The following is a 13136-nucleotide window of genomic DNA, read 5'->3' on the forward strand; positions in this document are numbered from 1 at the left end:
TCTCTCATGGACAGGGGATAATGGGAATAACAACAATGACCATAATACAACAGCTTAGTGATCCAGACGGGAAGAGTATCAGAATTAAAGTACCCTGCAGAATACTCCGGAAGCAGTTAAGAACAACGGACCCCCCGGTCTTCCCCGTACTTTCGCCTGCCCCTGTCATCCGAGCCCAAGCGTTGGCTTACGGGGTCCCTACCTACGGAGGCCGAGGACGGCATTCTCCGTCGTCGTCGCACCCGCTCCTATGCGCGCGGTGTCCCCTTCCCAGAGTCTGCAGCAGTAAAACACCTGCAGTGACCACCACCAGGAACGTTGGCTGATGGCTGAGATAAGCTTGCAATCAGGTGATGGTGCAACAAAGACACAATGATATCATGCACCCGCCCAACTCAGGACAGGAGAACCCTTATCCCCCAGATCCCCATTGTATCATTGTATCATCTCAGCATCATATCCCCAATTATTCCCGGTCACGCCGCGTACATCCCACGCGTACATCACACAATATCCATCGGCGCGCCCCTAATCTGCATCCGCCATCGATCAATAAACTGGGGACGGAACTCTGAGATACCGTGCCGTGCTAGGCCGAGTAGGCCAAGTAGACCGGTGGGTTATACCCAGTAGATGCCGTGGTGGCCGGAGTGCTACACGTAGTAGTACCGACTACTTCTAATAATGTGGTCGAGTAGACGCGTACCGTAGTAGATGCTACAACAATCTACCCCGGAATCGACGGAGACTTCATTCATTCCTTCATCGTCATCCATCATCCATCGCCCACCACATGGATGCCCCTGACCTCACTGCTGACTCGCGGCCCCCTTTCTCATCCATTTTCAGACCACGGACATTCCCCCCCCCCTGATGGAATCCCCGGATCATCATTTGCCAGAGTCTTGAATTGGCCTGTCACGAGTCACACCACAGCTCTGCGTGCCTTTCTTTCATTCGCGTCATGTCGCATCGCCTTCCTTCTGGAAAGCCGAAGCGAGTGAGTGACATCTGCTATCGCTCCGTACATACCTGGCTTTCCCCAGATCTCCAGATTCCAGGACCCCCCTTCCCCCCCCCCCCGGTCCGGAGCTGTCTCCAGATATGTACCGATGGGCCAGCCGCTCAACCACAAAACTCTCCTCCCCGACCCGATACCCAGCCTTCGCTCTCCTTTTTGGGCTGCTTGCTGGCTGGCTGGCGTGGCCCATGGGAAGGGTTTGTTGGGAAACGGCGGATGGATTCCGTGTGTGAGGTCATTTATCTCTCTCTTCCTACTCTGTAGAGTCTGCACTTTTCCCTTCTGTTCACCCATCCCCCTTCCCTTCTTCCCCTATCCCTTGGAGTCCGCTCTACAACAACCTTCTCCCAGGCATCTCCCTGAAAGGTTACATACAGTATAAGTCTGCTCACCTGATTGATCTCTATGGACATTATATTCGAACAAATTCATTCCCTTCAGAGCCTATCGCGTGTCTATTATATATCTGAGGTAGATGGGTAGATGGGTAAGGTACCTTACCTTACCTTACCTTAGATAAGGCTATGGCTAAATCTCCGCCACTATGCTGGATCGGGAAAACGCAGCATCTCACGACCAATCAGCATCCCGTTGCCATACCTAGGTAGGTAGTATAACGTAAGGTATGCTGTTGCTCAAAAATCAAAACATCCAAAATTGAAGCTATTCGCAAGTACCACTCACAACGTTCTATTAACGTTCTACTGCCAACGTTCTACCAACATTCTACTACCAACGTTTTACTACCAATATTCTCCTACCAATACTCTTCTACCAACGTTCTACTACCAACGTTTGTACTACCAACATTCTACTATCAACGTTCGACTACCAACGTTCTACCACCAACAACACCACCAACACCACCACGCCTGTTCTACCACCTTATTCTGCAATGTCTTCTACTACCTCCGACGATTGTGGGCCCGCTCCTGCTGAAGCTATCTACCCTGATCTTACTACTGCGTTTACTGCTATCCAAGAGCACGCAAAAGCCAACGGTTATGCCTTCTACAGACACGACAGGAAGCCCAATAGAGCTGTCTTTCGCTGCGACCGCGCCGGTAAATACGACTCCAAGGGCAAGAACCCCAATACGGATCCCTCAAAACAGCGATCCAGTAGTGGCTCCAAGAAGTGCGGCTGTAAGATGGGTGTTGAGTTGCGCCTAGATCACATATCGGGCAATTGGAGTCTCAAGGTACTTGAGGCTACACACAATCACCCGAGATCAGCAGATCCCAAGGTCCATCCTGCCCACCGAATTGCGGCTCTGGCGCCACACATCCATACCGTAATCTGTGCCCTAGGACGCGCTGGCCTGTCGACGAGGCAGATCGTGTCGACGCTCCAGAAGGAGTTTCCAGAGGCCTTGTTGACGCCAAAGGACGTGTCAAATATAGTCCAAAAGGCAAAGCTTAAAGACCGAGAGGACAAGAAGACTTCAACATGATAGCGAGTGGAGTTGGAGGTAGTATTACCTATCTAGTCCCTTCCAATTCCCCCTTTTATTTACCTGCCTTCCTACCTACGTACCTAAGGTACCTCCTAACTAATTACCTACTACAGGAGCTTCAAAGTAGAGACTTTTAACCCTCGATTCTCCCACACCACATGTCTATTATATATAGAGATGGGTAATTAATTACCTACCTACCTACCTATCCATTCACAGTAGGTAGCGAACTATCTCCACGGTAGATCATACAACAACCCCCCCCATAGCTGAGGTTTGGACAGCAACAAGGGGAGAAACAATCCCAAAACCCTAGCTGCACGTGCAGAACCACCGCGCCGCTGGAATTCGACAAGCGCACCGGCTTCTGCGAGACTGGGGCGGTGGATCAGGGATTAGGAACGTCTAGTGGATGATGGATGGGGATGATGATTGGCATGATTGCGGCCAAATACTGAAGTCACGGCTTGCTTGCGGATGTTGCTGTAAAATTTGATATTATTCTTTGTTTAATCGTATGTAAAACTCGACAGGAGCATTAATATGTTATGTACTCAGTCATCCATCCATCCATCCATCCGTGGGCCATTATTTATACCTATTTTACAGTCATCATCAACCGGGGCAGGCAACTCCAGACGCCATGCTCTCGTAATGCAGCCTCCCCCTCCCAATCGCGGCACACTTCCCATCATCTGTCATCATTATCATCATCGTCGCCCGTGCATGCCACTGATGGGATGCTTGCTATCGTACTTATCCAACTCGCTGCCATCGCCCGAGTAGCCGATCCGGTCCCGGTTGTCGTCGATGACCCGCGCGTACTCCAGCAGGAGGCGGAACGTGTAGATCTATCGATGCGCTGTTAGCATGCTTGCACGTGGCTCAGAGTGGGCAAGGGGCCCGGCTCACCTCGATATCCTCCGGCCGGAGGACCTTGGATGCCCATTCCCGGCCCTGCTGTCCTAGCTTACGGCCCTCGAAATCGTGGCGCTGGACGTAAGGCACCCCCTCCTTCCCAGCGTCCGATGGGCTCCCGAGGCCGATGAAATAGGTCAGGATGCTATAGAGCTCGTCGAACCGGTTGTCCAGAGGGACAAAATGCCTCCAAGCAAATAGCCGCGAGTCGTGCCACTCGCGGAAGATGGTGCTCTTGATCCCCAGGCTCTTGCTCTGAAGAAAGGCGTGCCACCTTCCGGAGAAGGAGTGGCCATCAACATCGACGAGGAACTTTGAGATGAATTGCTCGCTCAGCGTCGTCATGTTTTTGAAGGCCCAGATATTGTCGTAGAAGCTGCAATCCGGAACGCAGGCTAAGGCCTCTGTGAACCCAACATCCGTATGCTCCTTGGCGAATGCGCTGGGGTGGAAGTGTTCGAAGTTTTCGTACTGTCCCGTCGCCGGAGAACTCAGACTCATGATCCGAACTTCCTTGTCAGCCATAACAGTCTCGTTGGTCATCAGGACAAGGCGTTGACGGTGCATCTTTTCCCAGTTGTCTGCTGTATTCGTACCCCCGGACGTCACTCCGCGCCAGATCACCTGATCTTCTTTATCATCCCAGTCATAATCGTAAGTGCCGTTATAGGTATAGCGATCATCATTGGCATAGTACATGTTTGCCGGGAAGAGGATATCGCTGTTGACGTTGACTTTGCATTCGCCGAATATAGGTAGGAGTTGCCTGCTAGCCACGACAGTGCTAGGCGCAAATAGGAAGCCATGCTTGTCTTGAATCTCAGGACCGACCGTACATAAATCAGAAGACCGATTGAAGTTGGTGATGAAGCCCCCTCTCGGGTCCTTGTACAACGACTCAGCTGAGGTCGACGATGAGTTGCTAACCCTGGCATGAGACTCAGGGGGACACGCCTCTTTGGCTATCAACATGTATTGCTGGCCAGGCGCAGAAAACCATTGGGGGTCTGTGATAAGCGGAGCCGTGTCGTTATCTTTAAGAAGTCCTTCCATATCCTTTGTCCACTCAGGAAGAACTTCGGGCAGAATACGCCTGCTCTCGGCTTCTTTTGCAAGAAGAGCCTGCATATCATCCCATGGGACGACTACTCGGGGTTGGTCCAGACGGTTCATAGCAATATCCATATCCGGAAGATACTTAACGAATTTCTCCACCAGTTTTGCAAACGTATCCATGCGCCAGTTCGCATTTGTGAGTTTCCAAATCTTCTTGTTGCGTATGTGGAGACCCGAGACGCCAGAATCCGGATTCTCGCTCATATGCGCAGCCAACGATCGGATGGTTGAGGGCTCCACGCCCCAGAATGGCCGCAGATCGTCCATGATCTGCTCAAAATCGTCGACATTGTGGACATTCCTGTTTCGCGCAAATCTGTACCAATCTCTGAACCCTGGCGGCGGATGCCTTCCATACTTCTTCCTGTACTTCGCCACCGTCTCTCTGAAGGTCGTTGACCTACTATCCTCGTAGGCATTCCAGGCCTTATCAGCCTCCCGCATGAGGCCCGCAATTGGATGCTCGTCATTGATGTCTGCATGCCATGAAGGCGAATCTGGAGGCTGTTCTATCTTTTAGCACGGATTCTAGTAAGGATTGGCAGGGACAGCTTACGTCTGACTTTGACTTCCCAGGTATGATATGAATGTCTTTGATTGTTGATCGCGCATCAGTGCCTGTGAGCATAGAAAGATTTACAACAAGCAAGACGAGGCCTACGACCGTCAGGAGGAGAACGATTCGCCGCTTTCCACGGCCAAAACCAAACATGGCGCAACTGATATACTATGCTCGGCAGCGGTGAAATTCATGGAGAATCGGTCCCGGTGGAGCATCATCGAGGCCACGAGGAAAGAATATGGTCGCGCGTCGCCACTTGCACCATGGAGTTCGTTTGCGCTGAGCAAGAGCAGAAGCCGAGGGGGAGATCGAAGACACAGCTGTCAAGATTTACTCGGTCCTTATTGGAGATTAGCTTCACGCTAGGCCCGAGGACCTGGCCTTAGGCACGTACCTTGATCAGGGACTCGTACAGATCCTCGCGTAGGGGTGGTGGTTGCTTATATAATCTGGAATTTGCCGCTTCCACACGGCTCCTCTGACGGCCTGACGGCCTAAGGCAGTCTTGATCTCGCTTTCGCTTTCTCATGTCGACCTGGAAGGCTCAAAAATCCTAAGACGACAGCCTTTGGCCAAACCACACCATGCCTCCTCGATTACCTGCCCTCGCGGCCTCGTGGCGTTCGACGCCCGCCTCGGCCCCCTTGGTAACGTTCTTACTGCCTTTACAGCCTTTCCTGCAGGCTAGGAATGCTTCAATTCTCTCCTCGTTGGCCGACAACCCCGGCGCTTACAACAAACGTATTCGGCGAGGACGAGGTCCATCATCCGGGAAGGGGAAAACCTCAGGTCGTGGTCATAAGGGTCAGAAACAGCATGGAAAGGTGCCGGCGCGGTTCCAGGGTGGTCAAACGCCGCAACATATCGTCCAAGGAGTGAGAGGTTTCGAGAACAAGTATGGCATCCTATCCCTTCTGTCTCGATCCTTGAGGCGAGCACCTGCCAATAATTATTTACTTATCAATTACCTAGGTTCTCGGTTGAGATGTCTCCAGTCAATCTGGACCGGATACAGTCCTGGATAGACCAGGGCCGGCTCGACCCTACACTTCCTATCACTGTGAAGGAATTGGCAGAGTCGCGGTGTCTTCACGGTGTCAAGGATGGAGTGAAGCTACTTGCTAAGGGTAAAGAGCAATTCAAAACTCCGATCAACATTCTTGTCTCACGAGCATCGGCCGAGGCTATCAGTGCAGTCGAGGCAGTAGGGGGGAAAGTCACGACCAGATTCTACACGAAAGCTTCTATCAAGAGGTTGTTGAAGGGCGAGTCGGAATCTAGCTTCACACCTCTTGCTCAGACACCAGCAAGCGAAGGAGAGTCACCAATACTAGCAGCAACAGCGACATCAGCTCTACCATTTTCCTATCGCTTACCAGACCCGACGAGCCGTAAAGATATCGAATACTACAGAGATTCGGCACATAGGGGCTATTTGAGCCACCTTGTTGAAGAAGGTCATGGGCCTAGTTTGTTTTTCAAGACCCCAGGTACTGGAGTCCGCCGAAAGGCAAAGAAGGGTGGAGCTGCTGCTGCTGCAGGAGAGAACAGATTATGGTAGACAGCAAAGTAGCTGTTTCAGTGTATAATAGTGTACATTTGAACCATGTACGAAGTACCTAGGTAATTGGTCACATAAATCCAACGTCACGTGCATCAGACTACACTTGTCACTCTTTCTGCATCTGATCTTCTAACGGGGCCAAATTCTCCGTCTCCAAGCTCAGATTACCCTGTTGAAGAAGAGGGGCATTTAGCTGGCGGTATAACTACTCTTCTGGTCTCGTATTTCAAACATTCGATTTCCCTTAAGGGGCTAATGTACTCGGAAGGACATCAGACTAAAGCAACTATTTCCGGCTATCTTCCCTGGGAGTAAACTGGAAAGGCCTGATATGGCATGATTAGTAGTGATAATGATTACAGTAGCAACAAGGAACCCAGCTGTATTGCGGCGTGAGACTGGGCACGTGTCCCAACCGCTGCTTGATATAATGTACGTAGGTGGAAGGGAGCGACATGTCTGTGGATGAGGCCGTCAAGAATGGAGAGGGGATGATGATAAGAGGGGACCGAGGAAGAGAGTACAGAATATACAGTTGAAACGTGCCTTGGAGCCTTTTTGACCAGGTTATCTTCTTGATATAGTTGGGTAAACACTGGCAGTACATATGCATTCGGAGGCATGGTATCTTGAGAAGCTCTAGAATATGTTGAATTTAGAAAATGGTGATTCCTAAAGGTCCGTTTTCACACTTATATTGTATATGAAATAGCATTTTGCTACGTGTGAGGTGAAGTTCAATATCAGATATCTACATGTACCTAAGTACCGGAAGGTAAGGTACCTAAAAAAGTGAACAGGGGTTATTATCTTTAAGCTTCGTGCTAAGCGCATCCAGAAGCTCCAAGGAGTCCAAGGCGACCGGAGCTTCCTACATACAACGCTCGATCATATATTTGGATCGAACGGATATGAGAGGCTATGATACAACATACAACATTTCTGCGACAGTAATCGCTTGATATACGCACCTTTCTGGGCGTAGCAGCTGTATCTGAAAAGTCCTCGTCGCGATGTCGCTGTTCGGATCATCGTTCGACGAGTCCGCTACAGCGGCAACGGGCTCGAAGTCTCGCCTCTCACTGTTCGACGACGAGCCAAATCCTGCTCTTGGATCGAAGTCTTCTCTATTTGCAGACGATGATGCTTCAGGTGTGTCGCCGTGGGGGATGCCTACGCCGCACAAGCCTTCTCGTGGCGAATTGATCAAGAACCTACTCCCAGCATCAGATGTGCCAGATGCCTACACCGATACGTTCGACAACGTTCTCAGAGGGGGTGATAACGCAGGAGGGAAGATAAGCGCTGCTGGAGTTGCAAAGGTCTTGAGCGCTGGGAAATTGAGTGCCGACGATCAGAGTCGTATTATGAACGTTATCACCAGGGGTGATCAAGTCTCGGATCTTACTAGGAACGAGTTCAATGTTCTGCTTGCATTAATTGGACTGGCGCAAGAGCACGAGGATATTACTCTCGACAGTGTTGATGAGAGGCGAAGGAGTAAGTAAATTTTCTTACTGAGACTCGCTTGAGTCGATGCTGATGATTGCTGTAGATCTACCTGTGCCCCAACTCCCAAGCTTAACATCGACAACAACCCCTGTTTCTAGAGACTTTGCTGCAAAGCCTCCTCAGCGGCCCGAGACCCCTCCCTCTTTTCCAACAGCAGTACCTATTTCCGCCCAGAAACAGCGAGCAATGCAAAGAGACTCCCTCGATTTTCCGGAAGCAGATCCGTGGGGGAGCCCAGTTATGCACAGAGGTCATGACCATGAAGGGAGTTCACCCCAAACCAATGGGACATCAAGAGGGTCAAGCAGTGGTGTTCAGGAACCTGCCAGGACTACAAGCAATTTCACAACTGCTCCAAACGAAGCCTCTAACGGAACTTCTAATCAATCAGACGAGTCTAATGCTCCAACAACTGGTGTCTGGGGCTCTTACGATCGCAACCAAAGTTCTTCAACTTCTTTCAATAATCCAATGAATTCTACATTTGAAGGTGATGGATTTGGGAGCTCGGGGGTAAGTGCTGGACAAGAACCCGGAGCAAACATACCAAGCAGATCTTTTGGTGGTGGTCGAGTCACAGGAGGAGGGGTGCAAGAGAACATTGTCATTACACTATTGCCGGAGAAAGAGGGAATGTTCATGTTCCAACACCATAACTATCAAGTCACAAGTACCCGAAGGGGATCTAAGGTCGTAAGAAGATACAGTGACTTCGTTTGGCTCCTGGATTGTTTACACAAACGATACCCATTTCGACAGCTTCCACTTTTGCCGCCGAAGAGGGTTGGAGGTATGTTTTCGTTCTTCTAAGATCCTACCACGCTAATAGCCTCAGTTAACGGTAATCACCTAGCGACTGATAGCACGTTCATTGAGAAACGTAGAAGAGGCCTCGCTCGGTTCTCTAATGCACTTGTTAGACACCCTGTCTTAAGTCAGGAACAGCTAGTTATTATGTTTCTCACTGTTCCAACAGTAAGTCTCTGGTGCCCGTCTCACTCAGCTGGACATATGGCTAAGGGCAGGCTAATTAGTATCAGGAGCTTGCTGTGTGGCGCAAGCAGGCTACTATCTCGGTTCAGGAAGAATTTGTGGGAAGACCTTTACCACCCGGACTCGAGGATTCTCTATCGCCAACTCTTAATGAACTATTCGAAACCACGCGCTCTGGTATTCGTAGATCTGCAGAACTTTACATCAACTTGTGCAATCTCATGGATCGCCTCGCAAAACGAAATGAAGGGCTTGCTGCCGATCATCTTCGGATATCGTTGTCGCTGCAGTCATTAGCGGATGCTTCTCAAGATAGTTACGCCACTGATACGAATGATGTACCTCTTCTTAACGATGGGCTGCATGCTACGGCCAAACATCTCTCTAACAGCCAAAGTCTCCTGGAGGACGAGGCCAGGGCCTGGGACCAAGGAGTCTTGGAAGACCTCAAAATGCAGCGGGATGCATTAGTAAGCATGAGAGACATGTTCGATCGCCGTGATAGATATGACAAGGACAATATTCCTTATCTAGAAAGGAGAATCGAGAGCAACGAGGCCAAGCTCGTTGCCATTCGTGCGAAGCCAGAAGGATTGATTAAACCTGGGGAGGTTGACAAGGTCACGAAAGCGATAATCAAAGTGAGTCTTCTGCCGTCGTATAGTGTTGGTGTTAGTGCTGATAGCTTTCAGGACAAAGAATCCATTGTTGCCCAGCATGCTCGAGGAGTGTTCATAAAGGAGTGCATAAGAGATGAACTCATCTACTTTCAACAAACACAATACCACGTCAGTAGGTGGAACCAGGATTGGGCGCAGGAGCGTGTGAAATATTCCGAGATGCAAGCCCATAATTGGAGGCAATTGCAGGAGGAGCTAGAGAGCATGCCAATTGGCGATTAGTGCCTCTCTGCACCTGGGGGCTTTTCCTTTTCGTTGCATTTCTCTTTTCCGACTGCAAACCGTGCGATATTGGCAGCATTCAGTTGGCAGGAGGCAATCTTTTGACTCTCGTTATTAGCGTTTGCATACATAATGATGCGTAGAGAAAGGAGTTGAGAGATGATACATAATCCAAAGGTTGACATCTGGCAATTGTGCCAGTGACGGCCACTTACACTGAGACACTGGATTTAAGCACTCAAAATGTGAATAAAACGGTTGAGCAAATGATGAAAATGGCATCTTTCAAGAACCGTAACCTAGATACATCCATGGACCATGAATGATTGGAGATGAGGTACAGTAGGAGAGTAGGAGTTCGCTCCTCGTTTTGCCCCGCACTTAGCGCGTCCCTGTTTTCGGTTACCTAAGGCATCAAAAGCATCGCTTGTGATAAGTCCTATCGATCTCTCACGCGATCGCAAATCATCTTCTCGAAGGGTCCGCCCGGTTATCCAATTCCACAACACAGGTCTGCACATAAACTGGGACGTGACGATATGCCTCCGATCACTGGAGCCCAAAAGGCTGTGTTAACCCAGTTTATGTCCATTACTGGGGCGCCAGAGAAGACTGCAACGAAGGTAAGTCACCTCCCAGTTTCGATCTGGTGGAGTAAGAGCATCTAGCTGACTGAGTCTTCTTGAACAGATTCTCAAGGCGTCGCAATGGAAGTTAGAGCAAGCTTGCGACAGGTAAGCGGTTTTGCTTTTATGTTCTTAGGTTCTTGGGTTCTTGGGTTGCGGGTGTCTGCTTTGAGACAAACCCCTCCTTGCATGGATAGGAATCCGGATGCCTTGTTCAAACACGCAATGATCATTCCTACCGACACGGGATATCTCAACAATGCGCACATCGATGGGTTCTTGCACTACTCTGCCACTAAGAGATATGCCAAAGGAGATACTGTAGGGGGACGTACAAAAATGTCGGAATGGCAGATAGCCAGGGCGTATCAAAACGAGCTCTGGTAGTTGGCAACCCTCCTTCACAACTACTGCCGTGAAACTTCGGCCGACCACCTTCATCTATTGGACGCAACCATTGGAATCCATACGGATCTCATGAGAACGAGGAGCTGGCACCATCTTTAAATAAAGTTGCATCGACGGATAGTCATGAAGGACATGCTATCTGGAAAGATCTGTATTGTCAACAGTCTCTTGTCAACTTTATAGCCAGCTCCAGGGTATGCTGCTCTATTACGGCCGAATATGTTACAATCATTTGAGCAACCAGAAGCACGAGAGGTTTGCTTACATATGAAGCTGGAAGATGTTGCTGGCCATATCGAACTCCTCCAAAGGTCTCTAGCTTCAGGGTTCACGCGAGATTCTTAGATTCAAGAGCTTCTGAGGGTCTAAAACTTCCTTCACAAGGCATCCGGATTCATATTAACTTTTTTAATGGGTCGTCTCCAGTAGCCGCAACCCCTTTTGAGAATTGGTCGAAGGACCAACTCAGAGATGATGCTGACTTATTGAACAGCTACTTCACATCGAACGGATTAGGACCCAGTTCGAAAGAGAGGGATGCATTAGCAAAGCTGTTTGAGTCATACAGAGGTCAGTGCAAGCCGTAGATACCTGTCCACCGGATCATTCAAACTTAGTTTTGTTCTAGATCAAACCGATGAGGATGATACTATCGGCGTGGCGGGCACCATGAGATATTTTGAAGACCTCGGGATCGACTTGGAGTCAGTCGAGTTCTTGGTTCCTATGGAGATAGTTCAGGCGCCAGCGCTAGGAGAAATAACGAAAGATGGCTTCGTGGAAGGCTGGAAAACGATTGGGTAAGTGAATCAATATCCTCAATCTCCCCCGTTTGCTAATTGAGAGCTCTAAGTGCGGATACTATATCGAAGCAAAAGGCATACGTCGCAGACCAAGTGAAGAAGCTCAGTTCCGATATGGCTCTCTTTAAGCGTGTGTACAGATATACTTTTATTTGCACAAGAGAAAAGGGGCAAAAGGCTCTCCTACTTGAAAATGCCCTCATCTACTGGGGATTATTATTCAACCCGCCTGGGAAGCCTTGGGTCACTGCTTCGACCAACTGGACCGAATTGTGGAGCGAATTTCTGAAATCAAAGTGGTCGAAGAGTGTTAACAAGGATATGTGGAACCAGACCTTTGAGTTCTTCCAAAAGACGTTGCAGGACGAGACCATGAGTTTCTGGAGTGAGGATGGTGCTTGGCCAGGAGTCATTGATGAGTTTGTAGCATATGTTAAGGAGAAAAGGGGAGGCGAGCCTGAGAGTATGGAGACCGATTAGACTACTTACTAAGTAAGAGTGGATTGACTTTTCTTTCGATCACTTGAGCGAAGCATTGCACGGTTGCACAAAGGCGTCTATTGGAAGCACCTCAGGGTTTAGATCCCAAGGAACATATCATGAATGTGACATTCGACAAATATACAAAGCCTTAACTGTGCCTGTTGTACAGTCTATTGAGATGTAATTTGGGTCCTTTACGCCTCGCAATACAATATAATACAAACCCCCCAGACAACTAACTGTGCTTCAAAACTTCTCCTTCTCTGCCCAAGGGATCTTCCCTGGGATCTTGCTCAGGGTCTCCAACTTCCCATCCCCCAACTTCACGCTGCTGAACTTAATCATTCGAGGATCCAACCCCAGTGTCTTCCTCACATCATCCTGTATCGCGCTCGACGCATCGTATCTCATAACGAAGTAATGGCCATCGGTGTATTGCGCTTGATGCTTTCTCGTCCGCTTCGGGAGACTGAAGACTCCCCAGTTACTGATGCCGCGGATAGTTCCTCCGGATCTGAGGATGAGGGAGCCGGCAGTGCGGGCAATTCTGGATTCGATCAGTATGCTATGCATCTAGAGGAGAAAAGAAGTCGTGAAGCGCACTCTTTGACCTCCAAGAGGTTGCCGGGCCGGACCTGGGAGTTGCCATTAGCACGTATATCTAAAGGGTTAATGAGATGATACTTACAATTGCGATGAGCTCGTACAACATGTCTGATGCTACATTCGAGGTGATGGTCCTGGACTTTGAAGTCTGAAATGACACTGCCGG

The 13136-nt window shown here is 49.5% G+C and overlaps 6 protein-coding genes across 6 annotated transcripts; 4 read left to right on the forward strand and 2 right to left on the reverse strand.

The window, feature by feature from the left end:
• Nucleotides 1-1659: 1659 nt before the first annotated feature.
• M430DRAFT_265193 (hypothetical protein) lies at nucleotides 1660-2830 on the forward strand. Its single transcript, XM_024865412.1, has one exon. It carries the CDS (start codon nucleotides 1917-1919, stop codon nucleotides 2472-2474), a length of 558 nt encoding a protein of 185 aa, XP_024719101.1. The 5' UTR covers nucleotides 1660-1916; the 3' UTR covers nucleotides 2475-2830.
• A 357-nt stretch (nucleotides 2831-3187) lies between these two features.
• M430DRAFT_105467 (glycosyltransferase family 90 protein) lies at nucleotides 3188-5139 on the reverse strand (the record flags this gene model as incomplete). The annotated part of the gene is made up of 3 exons (XM_024861007.1): nucleotides 3188-3328; nucleotides 3390-5008; nucleotides 5061-5139. The coding sequence occupies 3 exons, from the start codon at nucleotides 5137-5139 to the stop codon at nucleotides 3188-3190; spliced, it is 1839 nt and encodes a 612-aa protein (XP_024719102.1).
• A 518-nt stretch (nucleotides 5140-5657) lies between these two features.
• M430DRAFT_105326 (hypothetical protein) lies at nucleotides 5658-6634 on the forward strand (the record flags this gene model as incomplete). Its single annotated transcript, XM_024861002.1, has 2 exons — nucleotides 5658-5968; nucleotides 6046-6634. The coding sequence occupies 2 exons, from the start codon at nucleotides 5658-5660 to the stop codon at nucleotides 6632-6634; spliced, it is 900 nt and encodes a 299-aa protein (XP_024719103.1).
• Nucleotides 6635-7522: 888 nt separating this feature from the next.
• On the forward strand, nucleotides 7523-10265 carry M430DRAFT_143762 (hypothetical protein). The gene is made up of 5 exons (XM_024862843.1): nucleotides 7523-8137; nucleotides 8193-8939; nucleotides 8985-9124; nucleotides 9190-9783; nucleotides 9835-10265. The coding sequence occupies exons 1-5, from the start codon at nucleotides 7651-7653 to the stop codon at nucleotides 10042-10044; spliced, it is 2178 nt and encodes a 725-aa protein (XP_024719104.1). The 5' UTR covers nucleotides 7523-7650; the 3' UTR covers nucleotides 10045-10265.
• Nucleotides 10266-10497: 232 nt separating this feature from the next.
• Nucleotides 10498-12609, forward strand: M430DRAFT_125056 (hypothetical protein). Its single transcript, XM_024861941.1, has 5 exons — nucleotides 10498-10667; nucleotides 10735-10778; nucleotides 11572-11648; nucleotides 11707-11878; nucleotides 11932-12609. Exons 1-5 carry the CDS (start codon nucleotides 10584-10586, stop codon nucleotides 12359-12361), a joined length of 807 nt encoding a protein of 268 aa, XP_024719105.1. The 5' UTR covers nucleotides 10498-10583; the 3' UTR covers nucleotides 12362-12609.
• M430DRAFT_125061 (hypothetical protein) lies at nucleotides 12567-13096 on the reverse strand. Its single transcript, XM_024861942.1, has 3 exons — nucleotides 13053-13096; nucleotides 12968-12999; nucleotides 12567-12911 (listed from the first exon to the last, which is right to left on the reverse strand). Exons 1-3 carry the CDS (start codon nucleotides 13074-13076, stop codon nucleotides 12611-12613), a joined length of 357 nt encoding a protein of 118 aa, XP_024719106.1. The 5' UTR covers nucleotides 13077-13096; the 3' UTR covers nucleotides 12567-12610.
• Between the last annotated feature and the right edge of the window lie 40 nt (nucleotides 13097-13136).

Source organism: Amorphotheca resinae (genome assembly GCF_003019875.1).
Source record: "Amorphotheca resinae ATCC 22711 unplaced genomic scaffold M430scaffold_9, whole genome shotgun sequence".
In the NCBI taxonomy this organism is placed as follows: domain Eukaryota; kingdom Fungi; phylum Ascomycota; class Leotiomycetes; order Helotiales; family Amorphothecaceae; genus Amorphotheca; species Amorphotheca resinae.

What these genes read in the sequence shown, in the direction of transcription:
- M430DRAFT_265193 (XM_024865412.1), top strand. Translation starts at nt 1,917, where the DNA reads ATGTCTTCTACTACCTCCGACGATTGTGGGCCCGCTCCTGCTGAAGCT.
- M430DRAFT_143762 (XM_024862843.1), top strand. Translation starts at nt 7,651, where the DNA reads ATGTCGCTGTTCGGATCATCGTTCGACGAGTCCGCTACAGCGGCAACG. An exon ending in TGTTGATGAGAGGCGAAGGA is followed by an intron (nt 8,138 to 8,192) that starts GTAAGTAAATTT and finishes TGATTGCTGTAG; the next exon opens with ATCTACCTGTGCCCCAACTC. An exon ending in TCACGAAAGCGATAATCAAA is followed by an intron (nt 9,784 to 9,834) that starts GTGAGTCTTCTG and finishes GATAGCTTTCAG; the next exon opens with GACAAAGAATCCATTGTTGC.
- M430DRAFT_125056 (XM_024861941.1), top strand. Translation starts at nt 10,584, where the DNA reads ATGCCTCCGATCACTGGAGCCCAAAAGGCTGTGTTAACCCAGTTTATG. An exon ending in CAGAGAAGACTGCAACGAAG is followed by an intron (nt 10,668 to 10,734) that starts GTAAGTCACCTC and finishes CTTCTTGAACAG; the next exon opens with ATTCTCAAGGCGTCGCAATG. An exon ending in GAAGGCTGGAAAACGATTGG is followed by an intron (nt 11,879 to 11,931) that starts GTAAGTGAATCA and finishes GAGAGCTCTAAG; the next exon opens with TGCGGATACTATATCGAAGC.
- M430DRAFT_125061 (XM_024861942.1), bottom strand. Translation starts at nt 13,076, where the DNA reads ATGTTGTACGAGCTCATCGCAATT. An exon ending in TGTACGAGCTCATCGCAATT is followed by an intron (nt 13,000 to 13,052) that starts GTAAGTATCATC and finishes GGCAACTCCCAG; the next exon opens with GTCCGGCCCGGCAACCTCTT. An exon ending in AACCTCTTGGAGGTCAAAGA is followed by an intron (nt 12,912 to 12,967) that starts GTGCGCTTCACG and finishes GATCGAATCCAG; the next exon opens with AATTGCCCGCACTGCCGGCT.